We start from the raw sequence: 22,368 nt of genomic DNA on the forward strand, positions 1-22,368 counted from the left end.
CTACATCCTTTTGTCATTGTAGTATTCTGAGTTACCTATCTAGTATAAAGGGGTTAAGGTGATGGGTTACTGATCGGAAGGTTGGGGTTTCAAGCCCCCGGTATCTCTAAGTTGATACTTGTTAAATCTAACAGTATTAAGAATTGTAAGGACGTTCAGCATGTGTATTTGGCAATTAAGTGTCCTGAGGTGAGAGGATAAGAGTCTTTATGTTAACAGCAGTAGTTCTCAAGTAAAAAAAAAAAGAAATCCACAGTATCCAGGTCAGATGATTCACTAAAGCAAAAAGAAGACTTTTTGGGTAGGTCTATAAGGTATCCATGTTTGATCATCTCGATAGACATTTCTATGATTTTATGCCAAAAACAATCTTAAAATGGTCAGTAAAAACCATTGAGAGTTGAGAGTGGACTGCTGGATGATATTGGAAGATAACTCATGCCTTTTTAGAATATTGGAATAAAAATGGCACTTTTTAAAGTGTTTGGAATGTCAATATTAACAGACCCTACATATTGATCCCAAAAAATTCGACATAGCTTCTTGCTAACTTTTGTCATAGCCATTCAAAAACCCTACCAAGCGATGCAACATCAACCTACACATAGGAATAGCAATCAATGTCATTTACTTTATCACTTTATCACTTCTCACTTTAATGCATGTGCTTTTCCTGTATTTATTTTGGATAATTAGTTTGATAATATTACTATATATGTACTCCTCAGATATTTTATTCTGTATTATATATAACATGCACATTTAGCTGTTGTACAAATGTAAATAATGACTCTGGACTCTGGATTTTTACAACCAGGTGCTGACGCTTGCTTTGGACAATGTTTCAAGCCATGGAAAAAGTAATATTATCAGGTAAAAAATCAACTGTTTGCCCCAAAATACTTTCTACTGCGAAATGTCAGTTAGGTGAACCATTAGAACCACACCCACCATAATGCTTACTGTACACTTCCTCATAATGTTCCCAAAGACAGTGCTAAATAGCATTTAAATTAGCAGGTTATTAGGCACATTTGTTGCTCAAAGATTTGTGGTCAAATGTTTTGCCATTTATTAGAGATACAAAGGTCCTTTAATTGCAACATTTCTCAATTCTCATTAGAATTAATAATGTATTAACATAGACAGGGTCTTCATGGATGCATCACATAAGCAGACAAAAAAAAAAAAGATTGTTGATATGGGGATGGGTAAAGTGAAAATAGATTAAACTTTAAAGTAAATTTATTACTGCTATTTTTTTGTGAGAATAATTATTATATTTTATTAACAGTTTTTTAAGTGCATTACTGAAATATCACAATTTCACTAAAATCTCATAATGAATGAATACATTTTAGTATTATTTCTTTAGTAAAATCTAGTCAAAACATAACCAATATTATTTTTAACTGAAGACAAAAGGGTTCCAAGCTATTTTCTAACTATTTACCTTAAAAAAATCAGTCAAAAGTCAAAAGTTCAAACAAAACATTTCCTAAGGGCTACACTTGATACCTGACATTTTTCAGCCAGGTAAGAGTGTATGAAAGAGTAAGTTTGTGTGAGGGAAAAAAGAATGAGAGAGAGAGAGAGAGAGAGAGAGAGAGAGAGAGAGAGAGAGAGAGAGAGAAGTGCTTTGTTTCATTTGACTGTTGTGGTGTCTCTAGTCAATAGGACTTCCTGCCCCTGGGGTTCTTGGCAAATGAACTGGTCACAGGGAGTCATTTAAATTCTCCACAGGGTTCTTTAGAGTTTCCATTTTTTAAAACATGAGTTTGTTTATTGCCGAATGGTTCTTACATTTCATGACCTTGTGGCTTTCAAATGTCAAGAAATATTTTGTCTTTCCAAATTGCACAGAACGCAACAAATTTCAACATGATATGCACGCAAATAAGATTTGTGACTTAGATTTATTGTTTTTAGCGACAGAACCTGAGTAAAACCCAAACTTCTCACTGCCTTATCTATAAATTTGTTTGTAATTGTCAATACAAAGGGACAGGGTTCCATATTAATGAACTTTGTGCAACTTAAACCAGTCTGGGTTAAGTGTTTCACTTGAGGCCAAAATAGCTTGCATCTCGGTTCATTTTCTTTCAAACATCCGATGACCTCAGTTTTCTGTCTTTCACCATTTCCGCTAACAGTGTGGTTTAATTCATTAACACCAGGCAAATATTGTCTGGTGGACAATGCTAATGTGGAATTTCTAGGTTTGATGTTGTCAAATGCCCCAATTCAAGATTACAAATGCAGAAGTTTCCAGTTGACTAGGCTGGGACATAAGAGTGTAAACTCTCAGACGCTTCTTCCACTCATTGTCCCACAAGGCACATGAACACACACAGACCAGACTGCCTTTTTGGCAGGAGCTTCTCAAGGGGCCTCTGTTCAGCTCTTATTTGGACCCTGTAATGTAGTAGCACATGCGCCCCCTCCCAACACACACACACACACACACACACACACACACACACACACACACACACACACACTTTCTGCCAAAGGTAGTTACCCTGTGCATCAGCCCCATCCTGCTGGCTTTGTTCTCCCTCAGCTGTTCCGGCCTGGTGCCCGTATTGTGCTGCTGTGCTCATTACTAGCAAAGCAATGGCCCACGCCACCTCGCTAATAGGACAGAAGAACTAAAAAAGAGGGAGGGGGAACAGCAGAACAAGGAGGGATGCTGTTAAAAGAGGCAGAGCTGCACAATATATTGTTTGTTGATCTGGTTGTGAGTTTTCATTGTATTAGTACTCGTCACACAATAAGAGATGATTCCAATAAAGTTCTAGAACAGGCTGCATTATACCATGCTTCATCCATGCCAGATTTGTACAATAAAGATTGTGTAGTGTTAGAAGTGCAATAAAAAAGACTGTCATCTATCTATCTATCTATCTATCTATCTATCTATCTATCTATCTATCTATCTATCTATCTATCTATCTATCTATCTATCTATCTATCTATGACATTCCCATCATAACTTGGAAATATCGTTGAGACAATATAAGTTATAATATACATTATAAATACAAATATAAGTTGAGACATGGCCTACCCAGGATATTGTATTAACTATATAGTATATATATATAAATATATGTGGCAGCGAGCATGTGGAGGAGCACCAGTTCTTGAGTGAAGGGTGGAGCATATGATGCCAAGGTTGCCTGATGCGTGAAATTGTAAATAGTTTTTGCAATTTTCTCATATCGCTGTGGTCAATGTAAGTTAAAAATATCGAAAGTCGAACCACGGTAACTCAGGGACTACCGGTACTCTTCGCGTCAGATAGATGCTATGTCTCTAGCTGAAATCATATTATGGTGTTAATGCTCACAGTATAACTCCTAAGAGTACACTTACACCATTCTTTGCCACCCCATAGCTAAAAACCTGGATGCCCTGCTTAGTACCATGCAGCTTTCCATTTATGCTGCCTTATCGCCCAGAACATCCATAATACACAATAAAAAAATACAATGGATTTTACTTTCAAGAATTGTCTGTTCACGCTCAAAGTATCGTTTTGTTTACAAGTGCTTGAGCACCAAGTTAAAGATGTGAATGAGGCTGTTTACTCATTTTCACCAGCTCAAGAGTGACTTCAGTGGGTCTGTTTTGAGAGTGTCAAGTGTGAACAAAGAGCGGCCTAAATAAAAAGCCAGCACTTGGTTTTAATGAGTGACTCAAGCTTAAGAGGGATATCATGCAGCAATTAAACACAGTGTCAATTAAACAGTGCTCCATTTAGCAGATGGAACGATTTAAACTCGAAGCCAGGATGCAAACCCAGTGGCGGTGGCAAAAACAAGACAAAAACAAGCTGCCTACATTAAGTACAATTAGTAGTAAGCTGTGATGTACACTTACTTATTAATTCAACTCCTGAAAAAAGAGAGATTAACTTAAATGAGTTCAATTTCTCAGACCTAAAAGCCAGAGCTAATTAAACACACTCTGTTTTAATGCTAATTAACTGACTTTTCAACTCAATTCCTGTGTGAAGATGTGAGTTACCCTAAGGTTAACATCTGCAATGTTTAAGCCAGTTTACAGCTTAGACACCCTATGAAACAGTTTTAAAATGTGACAAATTTTCTTACAATTTCAGAATTATCGAAGGGAACCTAAACATTTCTCAGACATTTACATGCCTACCTCTTTAAAACGCTAGGACCTCTGAATATTGAATGTATAAAAGCTATCATTCCCTCATGCATAGACAAATCTATTGCAAGACATGACTTTTCCAGCCATGTATGGTTCTTTCCCAAAGTGTTACCACACAATTATTCCATCACTTGAACTAGGACCCCCAAAGCTGTTCAACATGACAATATGCACAAATACAGCTCCATGAAGATATGGTTTACATGAGTTAGAGTGAAAGATCTTGAGTGGGTTGCTCAACCCTTTGTTATAAATTAAAACGCTGACTGCACCCCAGGCCTCCTCGCACTAGCTGACTTTACTAACGTTCTTGTAGTTGAGCACAAAACTCCACAAGTACACTCCAAAACTTAGCAATAAATCTCTTTTCATAAAAGTGGCGGTTAGTATGAGAGCAAATATGGAATGGGATGTTCAAAAAGCACATATGAATCTTATAGACAATTGTACACAATCTTTTTGTCTATACAATGTAACTCGCTAACCTACTCTAAGGAAAATGTTTTATTCAGTTTGTCTGTTTTCAATTTGCACCATTACCTCAGTAATTTGTGTAGCAGAAGCCATGCCTGTGGAAATATATCAAAACAAAAAACACTCCTTTTTAGTTTACCACTAAGTTAATAAACTAGCCAACTTAGCATATAGATTCTGTGGTGAAATGTTGCCATTTTTCACATTGTTGTTCACCAAGGGACTGTTTAATTCTTAAATTCTTATAAATTAGTTAAAAGATATTTAATTGAAAATATTTTAAATGTATAAAATTATGCATGATTGTATTTTCGCAATAGGTGTTTATTAGCGTTAGTTAATATTGGACTACATTTTCATCACACACCTCAGATAATATACTATATTTGTGATCATTGCTCTTGTCATCTATATCGTTTCTGGTGTCAGTAGCACATTTGTCTGAGGTAATTTGAATCCCAAACTACCTTTGAAATGCGATTTCATGGATGGAGTATGGCCAGGGATTTTCACTGCCTGACACACTGTCAAATATGTCAGGGATAATCCACGGCTGGGTGTATGTTATATGGTTTTAATGCATGTCATGGAGGTGACGAACCACCTGATGTCAACTGCTGAATGTCTCATTTTGATATTTTCTTCCCTAGTTTGTCAAATTCAGCTTAAACAAAGATTGATGCATTCAACATATAAATTAAATGACAGACAAAACTGGCCTTATGTGAGGTAATTAGGAAATGTTTACAATAGCTGTCTCATTGTGTATTGTAAATGTGACTGTATGTTACTTGTTACTATTGTTAAAATTGTTTGTAATGCCCTTTCACAAGCAGGCCTTTGCAGTAGTGCAAAAATAAAGATAAAAGATTAAATAAAACCAGATGCAGCTCTACCTCTACCATGTTGGTCTGTATTCTATGTGTCTATCAGGATACACATCAGCCTCTTTAGTGTTGGGACATGTCATATTCACGTAGCAGCAGTGGTACTAAAAGAATACGCTTGAGAAATCAATCTACATATAAAATATTGGTCACTTTTGAAATAATACAATTATAGCACATCTACTAATTATTATACATAAATAAATATGCAAATATGCAAATATGCAAATATGCTGATACACTGATGAAAGAAACTTGCATATATTTTAAAGTGCAATATCAGCTTGTATAGCAGTATATATTTACTGTCCTCTGAAAATAACTCAACATACAGTAATTGCCTAAATGGCTGGCAAAAACATGAGTACACCTATATATGGATAAATGGATTTCATTTAGTTACAGTCAGGGATGCCAGAGACAAATCCTCTATTTTCGTCCAGCATATTCTGATTGGAAGACATAATAGCATTGTTGCCTAAAATATTTAGGGTGCGCTTGTGTGGAGTTTTATTATTATGTGTATCTGTGGGTTTCCTCTGGATTCTCAACTATTTTCAACTATAAACAAGCCAGTTGGTGAAATGCCTATGCTACCTTGCCCCCAACATTAATAGGTGCTTGAATGTGTGTTATGGTGTCACACAATGGACTAGTATTCCATCCAGTGTGTGCTCCACTAGTGTTTTATTTTTGCTATTTTGAACAAATCAGAAGATTCCATACCAGAATTGGAACCAGAATTCTACCAGAACCAGAATTATGGTGGATAAAATGAACTAAGCCTAATTAAACTGTTGTTCTCCACATGAGTAAATTCAGCGCATCTCCAATGCCACATGGTTTTCTTATGCATATCAGTACAGTAAATTGAGGGCAAGTGAAAAAGTGAGTAAGAACTACTAGCGCATTGGTAGTGCAGGAGACTGGATTTCTCATAAAAAAAAAAAACGCTGTGTTTCTACTGCTGCCGTGTGCAGGTGGGCCACTCACACCACCAGACCATAGCTTTACTAAAGCTGCATACATTGTAATGAAGCAGCAAAGAAGGAATAATTGCAAATAAAAGTAGGTGATGCAGAAACTAATTAAACAGATGTGTGGGTTTTTTCAGGATCGTTGATTTGATCCCCTTTATGTGCTACCTTAAGTTTCTGACTTGCAAAAAAATGAAAAAAAAAATAGCTATGCTTAAAAAAAGGATAAAAATAACATAGATAATAATCATTATTTTTAACATCATCATCATCATCATCAGAAACTATATTCTGAAACATCACTATCCAAACTTCAGTACTGCTGAAATGTTGTATCCTCTGAAACAAAAACACATGATGTAGCATTACTATGGTTACATAAGTTAATACTATAAAACAATACTTCCCATTCATGAAAAAAATTGGTTTGTCATGCTTTATTTCATTAAAAATAATTCTGTAGAAATTGATTAATCATATCTTTCACAGTACAATTAAAAGGAATAGTTTAATCACGAATCTTTGCAGAAAAAAAAAAACAAAACATTTGACAACTAATGCAGTACATATGAGAGGGAGAAAATAAAATGCTTTATTACAACTTCTTTTTCAATGTTCTAGTTAATCCCCATAATATCCGCTCCTAATTATTTTTAGAATAAAAGGGATTTTTACTTTTCTACATTATTTACACATTATCCCACTGACATAAACAGCAGGCGCTTTGTAATGGTATTTTAATTGACAGCTGATTTTGTTGCTGTTGTTGATAATGATGACCAGGTTGTTCATCTGGAAAGTAAATATATGAGAGTTGAAATGGCTGCAAATGTTGCGATCTTAGGAAGATACTAAACGCAGAGAAATTAAGAAAAAGAGAAACAGATAGAAGAATAGAGCATGAAGAAAAAGAAAAAAAACTCTGCATTTGGTAGCTCTCTGGATTTACTCTTCATGCACCACAGGTCACGAATGCAGTTAAGGTCTGAAAGCAAACTGCAGTAAGATCTTTGGTTGTTGCAGCATGCATTTGAGTTCACAAACCTGGGGCAAGACATGATGGATGTTTAAACAGACGGCTGAACTTGTGCGCTTGGTCGAAGGTGGTCAATGAAGTGAATAAATAATCAACCAAAGTCTCAGGCTTCAAAACATGTTGTTGTCTATGCTGCCTGTTTTTTTGTGTCCAGTGTTTCTTCAAAGAAGATGAAAATCCCTCTTTTCTCTTTCTTGGATTTGTTCACAGGTTGTAGTTTGGCCTTTTAAAATGTGGGTCAAAATAAAACACCATGTACACACTTTATGTTCCAGGGCACTCAAGGAAGTGTCCCAGCAAGCGTACCCTCTGGGTTTGGAAGAACCCTCAATGTTCCAGGACTAAAACTCTTTTTATAGAAAGTCAGCTGTGTATCGCTCCTTCCGCAATATTCGATCATCTTCTGCTAAAGGTGATCATATGCAGTGGTGGTGGGTGGAGCTGTACGAGAGGCGGAGCTGTAGTAATATGGTGACCCTGAAGAGAAAACCAGAAATTTTATCAGGTGCAAAAGAGGCAAGGATATGACAAAAAAACACATCATAATTAGTTTTTTTGGTTGTCCAAAGTTTTTGTTACATTAAAAGTTATTTCTTATTTAAAAGCTGAGCTTTATAGCTTTTAAACTGTATATATTTATCATGTTTATATTATTTTTTTAATTTTTATATTTACTATGTTTAAACTTGACTTGTCTTGACTTGACTACCATGTTATCAATATCAAAAATCATTCAATTAACATTCAATTACATTCAATTCAGTTTTATTTGTATAGCGCTTCTTACAATAGTGTGGTAATGAGGTTATATAAAAGAAAGTGTAAGTTTACAGGAACCACACTTAAAAGAAAACCCATACACAGCTGGGTGACACGGAAAGTCCATTCATTACTGTCCCATTGTTGAGGTGTGCAGTAATGAGTGTGCAAATGCTGAACTAGTCATGCAACATGTGGTCCTGAGCCATTGTAGTGGACTGTTTATGTTAATTACAAAATATTAAATTATTCTGGCCAATTTCCAGAAGTCTTCTACATCTGAAATGTCAAACAGTGCTGAAGGATGTTTAGATCGAGCGAATTGTGAATAGAAGCCTAAATGATCATAGCAGCAGTTCGTAGGCATAAATCTACAATATTTTATTACATTTTTAAACTAAAAGCATTCTTCAGCCTGCTGTGACACCTGTCTTCTGGAAAAAGGTAAAGTTTTAATTCATCATAATCTAATCCAAATCAGAGAGAAAAGGTCAAGACAGTGGATTTGTGGCATAAAGAATGTTGGTATCGGTTGTTTCATTTATTGTAATTGTAGCTGTAAAAGATCCTGTCCTGTAAATGATCTTTAAAAAATACTTTAGTTACATGCATGTGTGAATGTAAATGTGTGTATGTGTGCATGTGTATGTGTGTGTGTGTGTACAAAAAGAGGAATGTTTTTTGGGACATTTGGCAGGTATCTGCAAGGACAAAAAGGACAAAAGATATATATATATATATATATATATATATATATATATATATATATATATATATATATCTCTTTTGTCTAATCTATTTCCTTTTTGTATGTAAATGTATGTAAATTAATGTAAAATTTTTGACATTATATTTAGCTGTATTAATTATTAAGTCAATGTAAGGTCTATACGAGGGTAGTGAGACAAACGCACGTGTGTGTGTGTGTGTGTGTGTGTGTGTGTGTGTGTGTGGTCCATGGGATGGCATGTGACTGAAACTGTGTGAGAACAGCATGACAGAGGTCTCCTTTATTTTGTGTACAGGTCATCAGTAATTTTCCAAATGTCCTTAGAGAATAAATTATGGCTTAAGGGCACCATGGATGCACGTCTACAGAAACCCGCCCACATGAATAACAAATGACGAAGGGTTTTTTGAAAATGTATGCCGAAAAGTCATCAACATGAAAGCTGTGCTAGTATGGGTTTTTTGAATGGTTTTACCTAGTATGCCCGAGTTAGTGAATCTCCATGCGTCACTGTAAGCTGTGTACGGCGAGTGTGTGTAGGTCTGGCCCGAGTACTCAGCACCTGCAAGTAACATACACTTTATTAGCACTTCTAACACACAAGCACACACAGTTTGTTTATACAGGCCTCATGATGCCTGCTCTAATACATTATGGAATACAGATGATATCACTTTTACATACATTTTTATGAATGACATAGTAATGGTTTGAATGGGACTTTTGCATAACACTTGATCAATATATTAATATTATTTTTCTGAATGTCCACATCTTTCAAAAAGTCTTCTCTTGTCATTCATTTGAATTTGTTTCAAGCGTACAAACTTCTGTACACTATTCTTCAGCATTGCTCCATTTTTTTTATGTCTATAAATCTTAACACTAAGGTTCCCATAATGTTTGGTCTAATTATAAATATTTTATAAGTAATAATAGTAATAGTGTCATAAAACAAACAGGAATGGATTTTGTCCTAGTGCATTCATGGAACGTTGTAAGAACGCTCTCTGTATGTATGAAATGGCTAGTTGTGAATTGTATTCATAGAAATTTACACAAACTGTACATGTTGTTTGGATTTCTACAATGTTTCTATAATTTGAAAAAAGTAATAATTTTGTAATACCAGTATAAAATGAACCAATGTTTTACTTAAGACCTTACAGTAACATGACATATGGAAATGTAAGAATGTTCTTTGATTGTTATAATAATGTTCTTTATAATTCTTATAACTCTATAGTTCTTTGTAATATATTTATTAAAATTCAGAATTCAGTAGTGAGTTGTTTTATTTTTTTGTTTACAATGATTAAGCACGATTAATCTCTAATCAACATTGCCATGCTCTAAAAAAAATGTTTCCGGTTTATTATTAGTGGAACAAAACTTAACATAGAGCATCAACACAAAATATTCTTGTAAATGTTTTAAAGTAATTATGCTGTTTTAAATAATGTAAATCATCAGGACTCCAAACAGGACGTTTCCACACGGACAGTTTTAATTGCTGGATGGCGGATTTTGGTGCTTGATTTGGGGTACAAAACAAATGTTTAGTGCTTAAGGTATTTTTTGCTGGAGTTTCTTTTGTTTATATCTGAGTATAGAAAGGAGGTTGTGAATAAATGTGTGTGAAGGTTTTAATTTTGCTTCTTTCATATTTATTTATTTATTTATATTTTTATTAAAATTGGTCAAACAGAAATTCGCAACAACATAGTGAAAAAGACAACTCAGATTTATTCATCGTACTAAATCCATTTGCCTGATGTATTAAAAATTGCTGTTTAATTTTTAAGGGAACATCAACTACATAGCTGGTTTTGCACTCATAGCTCTAAGGTTTCCCCTGGCACTTATGGATTCCTGTTGGTCCTTCTTCCACCTTAGCACATCATTCACTCGGTGGTTAAGAGCGGCGTGTAAACCATTAATCCCGCGACCAGGTGGAGGGCTGGGAGCGTAAAAATCCCTCCGCTCACTGGTGCGTACACCTAGCCTCCTCCGGCGTCCTTTCTCAAGTGTCACCCAGCCCCTCCCCACCACCCCTCACTTCACCGGCACCACCACCACCAGCATTCTGCCCTCTTGGCTTCCCTTTCCCCCCTCCTCTTCCTCCTTTAGCCCTTCACGCTCTCGCCGTTGCATTTTATTTTTTCTTTCTTTAAACATTCCAATATCTAATTGGTAATTATGTCAGCTGGATTGATTCCCCCCTGTGCTTAGCCTCCCTAACACCCCCCCTTCCCTAACACCACCACCACCACTGTGGCTTGGGGAGTAATTGTGTATGAACGCTTCCTCTCAGCAAGCCCACCAGAAAAATAATAAATCAGACCCTCTCATTTCGCGCTTCGGAGAACAGACTTCAAATATAAAATACAACAACGAAAAAAAACCAGAGTAGCTCGTTGCACCGCAACACACCACACTACACCACACAACACCAAGCTGACCCAAACCACACAGGCATCCTAATAGAGTCTCTGAGATCACTTTCGCCCTTTTTAACCTCCATAAACACTATATGTATGTGTTCATATTCTGGATTTTTTTTTTTTGGCCTCTTCCGAAGAATAAGACCTTCACGGATGCCACCCATCGCTATTCCACTCTTCCCTTTGTGTGGCCTCATAGTTCCCATGGCAATGTGTGGGCCGGGTGGCGTATGGGGGGGGGTGGTGGCTACGGGGCATCAGGGTCCGCCCTCTGGCGCGATGCAGTTCACCAAAGCGAACAGTGTATTCATTAACCCACCTTTCCTTCCTGTTAAGCATTTTCTTTCTCACTCTAGCTCCCTTGCTTTAGCCTGAATGTTACATTTTTTTTCCCTCTTAGTCAATTTTATCTACTATTTTTTAATTCTCTTAAAAGAAACAATTTGATTAGAGGGTAAGGAAAAGGTAAATCCTTTTTCCCTTATCGTATTATCTTTTAATATAGACACACAAATTAGCCTGGATAATATTTTATTTGTGAAGAGACGGTATTAAATAACAGCTTCTGTACCTGCTACCATTCCCGTGATGGCCGAGGATGAGTAACTTGTCTGTCCGGCTGATGGGATGTGTGGAGGATATCCAGGCAGGGTAGAGCTCACCATGTCTCGCCCTGTATATAAATAAAGGGAAGCATATATTAGTGTTTTATGCTGTCTAAGGTCGTTTTAACATCATAAAGATTACGCTTCAAAAAACGTTGCTGATGTGGCTATAGTGTTGGGCTGACCCATATGTTAGTGGGAAGTAAGGCAAAATATGATTCCTATGTGCAACAGAAAAAAACATCAATATATAGTTATATTTTTGACACATTAGATTATTGAAAAACTAAGGCACAACAAAAACCGTAATAAGACGCGGAATAATATAAATATAAGGAACTGGGGCTGAATTTTTCCTAGCTTTGACTATAGATTCATGCAGCCAATCAGTAACAGGTGTTTCGGGTGATTACCCTAAAAGAAGCACTTCATCGATTTGATCATTATTATTTATTTTGTTGTCCTTTTTTGCAATGTAATCCACTGATATTAGATTTTGCATCAAGAGTAATGATAACTAGTAATGGGTGGACAATATGTGTTAAAAAAGGAAAAAAGTGTGATTTCTTTAGTTTTTTTTTTACCTGTGATGAGAGACTGGCTGCCGAACTGGCCATAGACTGGTGCATGATGTGGAAATGAGTTGAAGGCATGAGAGAAATGCATGGAGCTGCTGCTACCGTTGGCCACTGCCGATTGAGATGAAATGGTGCCCATTTCCAAAAAAGCCGAATTGGCTATAATGTTGGGCGAGGGGCTCGAGCTGGCCCCATCCGGTGACATTTCCTGTTTCAGGCAGATGGGAAGGGGCTGTATGGCATCTGAGGTTGAGGCGAGCATGCAATGGACAAGCAGGAGAACGATAAAACAAATGATGTTAACTTGAAATGAAAGTGAAGTGATATATACGCTGGGTTTTCCAGGCAGCAAACAAAACTGGGATTCAAGCATATGAGATAATGGATTGATTTGACTGACACATGATATGATGGCATGCAAAACTCTGCACCTGCTTTTATGGGTCATCATAATTAGCTAATTTTATTTCAGAATGCATGAATGAGCATGAGAGGGTAAAGCCACCCACTTAGCACAGTGATTGGCTTATTCATGCATACTATTATTATGACAGGTATTGTGTTGAGAAGTAATTGGGTTGGATTGAGAGTGTTTTGTTTTTTGTTTTTTTGTTTTCTAATATGGCCAATCATCACCTGTCACAACCGCATAGCCCTGGTGTGTTGCTAGATTTCTTCCAATGGTGGCGCTGGATGTTGCAAGGCTGCTCTTGCCTTCTTCTAGACTTCCATTGAGGAGAGAGAGGGAGTACAGGGACTGGAAGAAATAAAATCAGGCAGATAATATAATAAATAAATAAATATAAATATATAATAATACCAAAAAAAACCCAGAAAGTTTTATAATAAAGATTCTTGTTAATAAACAAGATAATTTTTTTTGTCACAATGGAATATACAGGAATATATGTGTATATTATATCAAACCATGTAGTGGACGTTTCCTTTTGTGCCATATGTACCTGTTCAGTCTTGCCAGCGGGAGCAGAACCGAACGCGTCAGAGGCGTAGTGGTGCCGCTCAAAGCCACAGTCCAGGTGCTGAGATGAGAAATGTTCAGGCCTCAGCTGCTTCCTTGGTCCACCACCACTACCCTGAGAGTCCACGCTGTGCCGACAGCTCTCCTGGTCACCTGGGAGAAAATACACACCACCACACGTCAGTAAATCGATTAGTAATTGTTTGTTGTGAGTAAAGTTGACTGGTAACGGTTGCAGTGCATCAGGTTTGACACAAACAGAAAAGTAGAGGATTTACGATTAAACATGTAAATGATAATCATTATATTTGAGCAGAATACACTCAAATAGAGGCATTGAACCATAGCTTTGCTTGAACCTAGGGTTTCCTTTAAGGGGATGTTTTTGGGATCTTTCTACTCTTTGTATTCTACCTTTACAGCTGATTTTAAAGTACATTATCAGACTTTAAGGCTTACACTTAAATATTCTCACTGTTGACTGAAGATTAAATCACAACAATGACAAAGCCTTCAATGGCTGGAGTCTGGAGAGTTAATTTGGTGATGATCTCTGGGTGAGAGGGATGACATACTGTATTTCTGATGTTAATCACAGAAAAGCTGGTCAATCCTGTAAACTCATGTATGGAGAAGAGGAGGGATAGCACTTTCACCCAAGTATGTTACTCTGCTCTGTGCATGAACAGAAGTTAAACACGTATCTTGGAATAATAGGCCATCATCCTCTTTGGTCTCAATTGTATTTATTTTCTATCTTAGGAATCTATAAAATTTAATAGGAGTCTTATAATTAGCTCTTTTTTTTATTTTCCTTTGACTTATTTTTAATGTATGTAATCTAAATAATAAATTATAATTTACATTAATTACTGTGAACACCGAAAATATTGATGAACACCGAAAATATATAATGACCTGCTGATTCATTATGAGTCAAGATTTATAATGTCAATATTTTTATTTACATACTACAGCCTCCGATGAAGCTCTTTTTTGACCAAAATGTCATGTTCCTCTTGTGTACAACACGTTTTTACCACATCCACTATTATTGCTGAAGTAAACTGCAGTTACTTCCTGGATTCTTCTTCAGATGTTGGTAATATGTTTATATAATGATTTAATTTCCTTTTGACAGTTTCCAGTTCACTCTTTTTTTGCCTTGTGTGTTTTCATTTGTTTCTGACAGCCAGCAGTTAACTATTGTCCAAAGTGGTTAAAATGTAGCATGTGCTTACTGTCGTCATGACTCCTCTTGCCGTCCGAGCTGGCCTGTGGAATACCCAGCAGGCCACTAATGGAGTAGGTGGAACCCAGAGAGTCGGACTGAGGCGACTCGGGAGGGGTGACCGCTGAACTTGGAACTGAAAAAAAGATATAAAACAAGCATGAATAAATATGAAAGCCTGGTAATAATTAACGAAATGTAAATGACTGGTAGATTTTTCTCAAGTCGAATGCATGACTGTGGAATTAATGGCACCTACTTAATGTGTGACCTGGACTGAGACTTTTGCTCTCCAAGGGCAGGTTGAATGGCTGTTGCACCTTGGTTCGAATGATCCTGAAATACACCGGATCCAATGGTGTGAAATATGTTGTTAAATATGAGTTATGTTAATTGTTCTCAATGATTCTGTGCATTTCTTTGCCATGTGTTACCTGTTTATTGAGCTGACGCTGGGCACCGTGTCACTGTCACACACTCCTTCAGCCAGGAGCCTGTCTCGGATCTCCCAGGCGAACATGGTGGGATTCTGCCGCTTGTACTCTGCTATCTTGTCCACCACTTTAGGCGTAGCCACCTTTGGCTTCGAACCACCAATCACTCCAGGTTTAATGCTTCCTGTCTCATAGTATCTGAAATGGGCATATTAGTTTAGATTTTGTAATAAGACATCTTTCTTGAAAGTTATGAAAAGTTGAAAGTTTACATTTTGCCCTTGAGATTTTCTCAAAGACACCTTGACAAAATTCCTGGCATCTCACCTTCCCAGGATCTTGCTGACGCAGCCATGGCTGACCCGCAGCTGACGGGAGATGTCACAGGGCCGAACACCCTGGTGAGCCATGTCCACAATGCGCTGCCGGATGACCTCCGGGAGCGGACGTCCATTTACAAACATGCCGCCTAGTTGATTAAGACCCCCATGCCCTGGGGGAGAGAGGGGATGAATAAACATAAATGTCATGGTACCTGTACTGGACCTGATTGCACTCTGGAAGGCACAGTCTGTTCAGTCAGGATGAAAGTACCACCTGGTATCTGACAATAAGCACAAGAGTTGAGAGATTTATCAAGCAAATGATGACAAATGAATGAGCCAATGAGCTCATTTGCACAACTAATAAATGTGATATTTAATTTCAATTCTCTTCGGTTTTCTGAAGTCAGTAAATCCGAAATTCAAATCATTGTTTATTTTTGACTCCCAAAACTTCATGCACGTCTTGGAATATACTGAAATCATGTGGAAAAACATCTTTTGTGATTATGTTTCAAATTAATCTGGCAAAAACAAATTCTAAATTAACATAACAATATATAAAAGTATTATGTTTCATGTAAAAAAATTTCAGGCTTGTTACAAGAAAAAAAAAACAAGAACTAATAACTCATCCATTACACAGTGTGCACTTAACATAGACACAACTTAGGCAAGAGTAATCAATGACTTTTTTTTTTTAAAGAAAAAGCAGGAAAATGATCACTTTTTCTATTGTAATGAATTATTCCTATTAGACTATATACATTATTTTACATGTTTGAGCTTAATTTGAAAATTCTTACAAAATTTTATGAATGACGTCTTTGGAGGTTTGGGTTTTTTTTTTTTTTGCGACTTTATTTGTGAATTCCGAAGTCGGTCTTTTGGCGTATGAATTTGCGGTATTGGACATTTGTGTATTTGTTTTGCGTAATTGTGTAATTGTTTTTTCTTTCCTTTCCATCCTTTTCTTTAAACCTTTTTTTTTTTTGTCAATTTTTGTCGTGATTTTTAATACGAAATAAACGTTGTAGTAGAAATAATAATAATAATAATAATAATAATAATAATAATAATAGGTCCAATCGTAAATTAAAATAAAATTATGATGTCTGTTCATTTTACAATAATTACCATAATGCAATGCCATCTCCAGTTGATAAATACAACAAGATGAGAGAATAAAACAGTCTCTTGAGCATCAGTAACTCGCTTAGAATTTCGTTGCTTTTAATTTCGTCTATTCAGTACCTTGTGTCTCCTTCTAGCCCCCAATCCCCAATTCCCCCTTTCATTTCCACATCAAACGGCACCATTAACGCTGCTAGCCGAGTGTGTAAAACTCCTCGCCAAGCTTCAGCAAGCGGCAGGATATTAAAGCGGAGCCACCCCAAGGGACCACCGCGCGCGCTCACACACAAACAGACACACACACACACACACACACACACACACACACACACACACACACACACACTCTTGCGCATACGCGCACACAAACATTTTATTCGAATTTTTTTTATATATTTTATATATATATATATATATATATATATATATATATATATATATATATATATATGTCATTTAAAGAGTTATGACGTAAGAATGTAAACGTAATTATGCACAAATACATACAGCAAAACGAGTGGGCCAATGTGGGCCAAGGGGGCCTTTTTTTCTCAACTATCAGCAGTTAGTATCACCTATTTCCAACTTTAAATCTGCTGCACCTTTGCTGAATTTGACATGGGGCAATTATCTAAGCCTGTTAGGTTTATTCTTGGAAAGGAAAAAAAGCTAAAAAAAATTGCGGTCAATATTAAGGTAGGAATTAGATTTAGAATGAAAAGCAGGTATTTCTGAGCAATATTTTCGTGAATTCGAGCTCGAAAACGCCCTTTAATGGAGAACTGAAATATATTTACACTGAGATGTTAGTGACTGGAACATTCCACATCAGGCTATAAATAAAATGTATTTGTTACAGGACAACATAGAAAAGTGATCAATTTAGAGGATAAATAATTGGCTGGTTGGCTGGTTAAAAATCAATGAAAACGAACATGATGCGAGAAAAATATAGATTATAAGTTTAATAGTATAATACAACCAAAATGTCGTGCACTCTGCCCGGAGAAAATTATGTTTTGGTACCTTTTTCTTTTTGTTACTTTACATACAATTCTAAGTTCAAAATTGTCATGAGGTTACATTTTTTTAGGCTCTAAAATTGTATTTATAGATTTTAAGTCTCAACCAAATCATGCCCCAATATATATATAATAAATCACAAACAGTGTGAACGCACTATCGGAAAGTCTCAAGATCATGATAAACATCAAACTGGCAAGTCAAATAGCGCTGAAGATTTTTTTATTATTATAATTTATTTTATTTTATTTTTTACAAAAAGTGATCTTGTAATTTATTTTATTAAAAAACCAACAACAAAACGTTTAAACGGTTTAAAATGTGTCTCGGGTTTTGGATTGGCCTACAGGTTTTTGTATTTGACAATAATTAGAGAAATCTTAATTTTTTATAACAGAATAGCGGTTTTATGATTGTTGTTGTTTTTTTGCATTGAAATAGATTTGCTTTTTAAAATCTCTAACTATTCAGCCTGCAGCCAATACAACTATATTTATTCAGACATGACTATTTATGCACAGATTACAAATCTTAACCATTGAAAAGACAGTCATTATTATGAAATGATTGCGCATTACATTTGCTTCCTGAAAGCCCGGGTTTTTAATGCCTTTAGACATTAGGAATAATGTAATAGATTTGAAACTGCACAGAATAGACATGCAATTCGTGTTGTTTACCTCTGCCAGTTGTGTTGGACATTGTTCAGTGCTGTGGGCCGCTTAGTCCTGGGGGTAAAAGTCGGAGTGTCACTTTAATTTGGTTGCTTTTAGTCCATATGGGGCTTCGCCTGGTGTGGAAACGCTCCTTTAAATGCTCTGCAAAAGGACATAGTGGTCAACATGGATTTTCTAGTTAAAAGATGCCTTATTGGTGGATGCTTAGGAAGCTTGATCTGTTTTATGCCACGCCGCATTTTATACGATGCCTGTTTTTATATCCTGTTTGGAGCAGTGTTTAGAGTTGCAGTTGAAGCCTGTTAGTATTGGATTGCGTTTAGGTTTTAATTAAGGTTCCTACAAGTTTGCAATTATTATTATTATTGTTGTTGTTATTGTGATTGTTATTATTACTATTATTATTATTGTTATTTGGATCTCACGTATGCGCGTATAAGCGACCTCGAATAATCGATTCGACTAGTCGTTAATTAAAACGAAAGCCGGAGTCGCAAAAAAAAAAACCCAAACCCTACATAAATTAAGAAATTGAACATTTTGACAGAGAAAAAAATATTTACCTTGTGTCTTATTGTGTTTCCAGGAAAAACGAAAAAATATGAAAAACAAAAAAAATATCTCGAATTATGTCCAGTTGGGAAAAAAAAAAAAAAAGACAAAAAGGTAAAGTGAAATATATGAGCTTCTCGAAACCAGAGCACAGATGTGCAAGAGCAGCTGTGTGAGTGTGTATGTGTGTGTATGTATGTGTGTGTGTGTATGTATGTGGTTTTATCCCGCCGCCTCTCACAGCACCGGCCCGGTGACGCGATCCGGGCCAGCTATTGGATGATGGATGTGAGTGGGCGGGGTTGATGTGCCTTGATGTCACGAGACAAGTGGGCGTGGTCTTTGGCAAGATCTCTTTGGAGCAGGCGACAGGAGCTCGCGCAGTGACCGGGCGATCCGTCAAACGTTTGCGGAAATATTTGTCAGTGATCCGGGCTGTTTGCATTCAGCGTGTCTTTGATTAGATTTCAGAGAAGATGTGACACGACTCCCGGGGCTGTGGGAACGCCGCCTCATTTAGGCCCACGGCGTGAATTTTTACACACAATTTAGTCCTTGATTTGCAGCGATGTGTCATTACGCCAAACAGGCTACATACTGCACTATACCCCAAGTATTTATAATAAATTACATGCATTTACTGATGCCTCCAAATATACATGTATGCATCTTATGCACATTCTGTCTGATCAAATGAAGATCTTTTTAAAACTTTTTTTTTTTTTTTAAGCTTTAGAACAAAAATTTGTTTCAGCCTGTACCATATCCTGCCTTTCCTTCCATGCACCATTTATACATTCTATAACTTTACTTTCAAAATAATCACGCATATAAATAACCAGTAGCTTGTATTTTCTTTACACACATGCAATAATGTCCTAAATGTACAATACAAGTGATGCACTCTTGCATGCAGTTCTTGATGGTACCATTCTGGAGACTATAAAAGGTCATTTTTTTTATTCCTGAAAATCTTTAACAATGAAAAAAAAATGGAAGAAGAAAAAAAAACATAACATGAAAAATGAAAATTGCTAAATTGCAAATGCAAAATGACGACGGTAATGATTATTCTACTTCCTTTTCATCTTTTCATCTTCTTCATCTTCTTCATCTTCTTCATCTTCTCCTTATTATTATTGTTATTATTATTATTATTAAAGAAAGGTAAACAGGTCAGGCATGCTACTTGTTCCAAATACATGTGCAGGATCATCTGATTTGTGCAATCACAAAACTTTTTCTCTCAACTATGTAATCCAGCACTTGTTTTTTTTTTTTTTTTTGCCAGTTTTGGCAACTAATTCTTCAAATGCACCATGTTGCGCGCGGAGAGAGAGAAAGCGTGTGTGTGTGTGTTTGTGTAAGAGAGAGAGAGAGAGAGAGAGAGAGAGATCTAGTCAGCGGGGTGTTTGGACTCCTGTGAATTCTGACACGGTTAAGCTTGTTCTTACACCTCTCTTAAACAAACACAGCACCTGAAAGCGCTTCCCCGCTGCTATCCTGGTTTTCTCCACCCGAACCGTACAGGCGCGTGCACGAGTACTTCTTCATATCCAAAAAAAAAACAAAAAAAAAGCATAACTACTAAGAGTTTCAGGAACACAAAAAATGGCACAACAATTGCCTTTGAGGATCTTTGCAACACTTGAAATAAAGTTTGCATTTATTAAAAGGATATACAGGATTGATCTCTAAAAACAATGACGCATTTATATTATAATATTGCGTGCGTTTTTTAGTTCAACAGCAAATGCGAAAAATGGAGGCGCAAATATTCGCTTATCTCAGCGCCCAAGACACCGAAGGGCCCCGTCCTTTCTTATTCAAGCCGTGTGGGGCTTCAGAACAAAAGTGTGTGTGTTTGGAAATAAATACAGTCAGGAAGGATTAAAGTACATCATAACAAAACGAAAGGTGGAACATAAATTCCCCTTAAAGTGGAGAGAGAGAGAAAGAGAGAGAGAGAGATAGAAAGAGAGAGAGAGAGAGAGAGAGAAAGAGAGAGGCAATTGCCTCAGGATGAGCTGTAGGCAAAGAAACAAGAAAAAAGAAAGAAAAAAGAAAGAAAGAAGGCGAGCAGCAGAGGTTATCCAGAGTTTAACATGGGATTAAAACTCACACGACGGTTATCTAACCTGAAAATAAATATGCAAACAGATAAATAACTCTGTTATACACTATAATGGAGTTTCATGGGTGTGTTTTTTTTTCTCTCTTGCAGAATGCCAGTGATGTCAGTGTTTCACTGATGCTGTGAATCGGATTTTTCCAGCTGGTTCTGTTTGCAAATGGAATATTTCATGATTTTTATTGCAAACCAGGTCTCAAAAGCAGGTAAAAGTTTAACTTCTGTAAGGGCCAAAGTGTCCACGAATGGCCTTATAACAATGAGGGCTTCAGATTTTACGGATTGTATTAATAGTGTGTTTATTAAGTGTGTATAAACCATTTCATCCACGCAGTGCATTATATTTAATTATTAAATAAATCCTTAATAAATAAATAAAAATAAGAAATAACGTAGAAAACAACCAAGTTCATACTACCACTGTTACTACTACAACAATATAATAATAATAATAATAATAATAATAATAATATTAATAATAATAATAATAATAATAATAATAATAATAATAATAATAATAAATAGCAGTTTTCTTAAAGTTTGAATTGAATTGTTATTATTTTCACCGTATTGTACTTTGAAACTAAATGTCCACTGGTTCACACACAACATACCCATTTACACACTGACCTCTGTAAGGTCAAATTTCATTTACAAACAAACAAACAAACAAACAAACAAACAAACAAACAAACAAACAAACAAATTTCTTTCTTTCATTTTTCTCTGTTTAAATTAAATTATCTGCAAAAACTTTAGGATTGTAGTAGAAATATGGTGCAGAAGGAGAAGTGTTTTCTTCGTAATTTCATGGTAATAAATAAAAGTGTAATTGTTTCGACAAATTGCATTGCAGTAAATGTAAAATAATAAAATTTAACAATAATAATAATAAGTATAATAAAATAATAATGATAATGGGAAAGGCTATACATGTTTTGATAAAAAATTAATTGCGGCATATGTGGTGTATAAAGGTGTTTTTATTCTTCATATTTATTATTATTATTATTATTATTATTATTATTATTATTATTAATTTTTTTTTTTTTTTTTTTTTTTTACAACCTGTACAATAAACTCGCTCTGTTCAATCAGCAACCTAACTGAGGGTTAAAGCCAATTTCCTCTGCTCGTGTTGTCTACTGAGTGGATGGAGATAAAGTGAAACCTCGGAGTGTGTGACCTGCGGGAACGAGAGGCATCGGG

The 22,368-nt window shown here is 36.0% G+C and overlaps 1 protein-coding gene across 7 annotated transcripts; it reads right to left on the reverse strand.

Annotated features, from left to right (window-relative positions):
- Positions 1-7,776: 7,776 nt before the first annotated feature.
- pax8 (paired box 8) lies at positions 7,777-19,236 on the reverse strand. 7 transcript variants are annotated; one of them, XM_046838508.1, is made up of 12 exons: positions 19,040-19,236; positions 18,480-18,617; positions 15,647-15,788; positions 15,320-15,517; positions 15,145-15,221; positions 14,896-15,021; positions 13,638-13,807; positions 13,312-13,432; positions 12,682-12,918; positions 12,064-12,165; positions 9,524-9,610; positions 7,777-8,036 (listed from the first exon to the last, which is right to left on the reverse strand). In XM_046838508.1, exons 2-12 carry the CDS (start codon positions 18,499-18,501, stop codon positions 7,966-7,968), a joined length of 1,353 nt encoding a protein of 450 aa, XP_046694464.1. In that variant the 5' UTR covers positions 18,502-18,617; positions 19,040-19,236; the 3' UTR covers positions 7,777-7,965. The 7 variants fall into 7 exon arrangements, with proteins under 7 accessions (XP_046694464.1, XP_046694463.1, XP_046694466.1 ...); XM_046838507.1 differs by having other exon boundaries at positions 15,647-15,812; XM_046838510.1 differs by lacking the exon at positions 19,040-19,236 and adding an exon at positions 15,917-15,923 and having other exon boundaries at positions 15,647-15,812; positions 18,480-18,577.
- Positions 19,237-22,368: the final 3,132 nt, after the last annotated feature.

This window comes from Silurus meridionalis, chromosome 25 (genome assembly GCF_014805685.1).
Source record: "Silurus meridionalis isolate SWU-2019-XX chromosome 25, ASM1480568v1, whole genome shotgun sequence".
Taxonomy (NCBI): Eukaryota; Metazoa; Chordata; class Actinopteri; order Siluriformes; family Siluridae; genus Silurus; species Silurus meridionalis.

What these genes read in the sequence shown, in the direction of transcription:
- pax8 (XM_046838505.1), bottom strand. Translation starts at nt 15,849, where the DNA reads ATGACATTTATGTTTATTCATCCCCTCTCTCCCCCAGGGCATGGGGGT. An exon ending in AGCGTCAGCTCAATAAACAG is followed by an intron (nt 15,222 to 15,319) that starts GTAACACATGGC and finishes GGTGTATTTCAG; the next exon opens with GATCATTCGAACCAAGGTGC. An exon ending in CCGCTGGCAAGACTGAACAG is followed by an intron (nt 13,433 to 13,637) that starts GTACATATGGCA and finishes TATTTCTTCCAG; the next exon opens with TCCCTGTACTCCCTCTCTCT.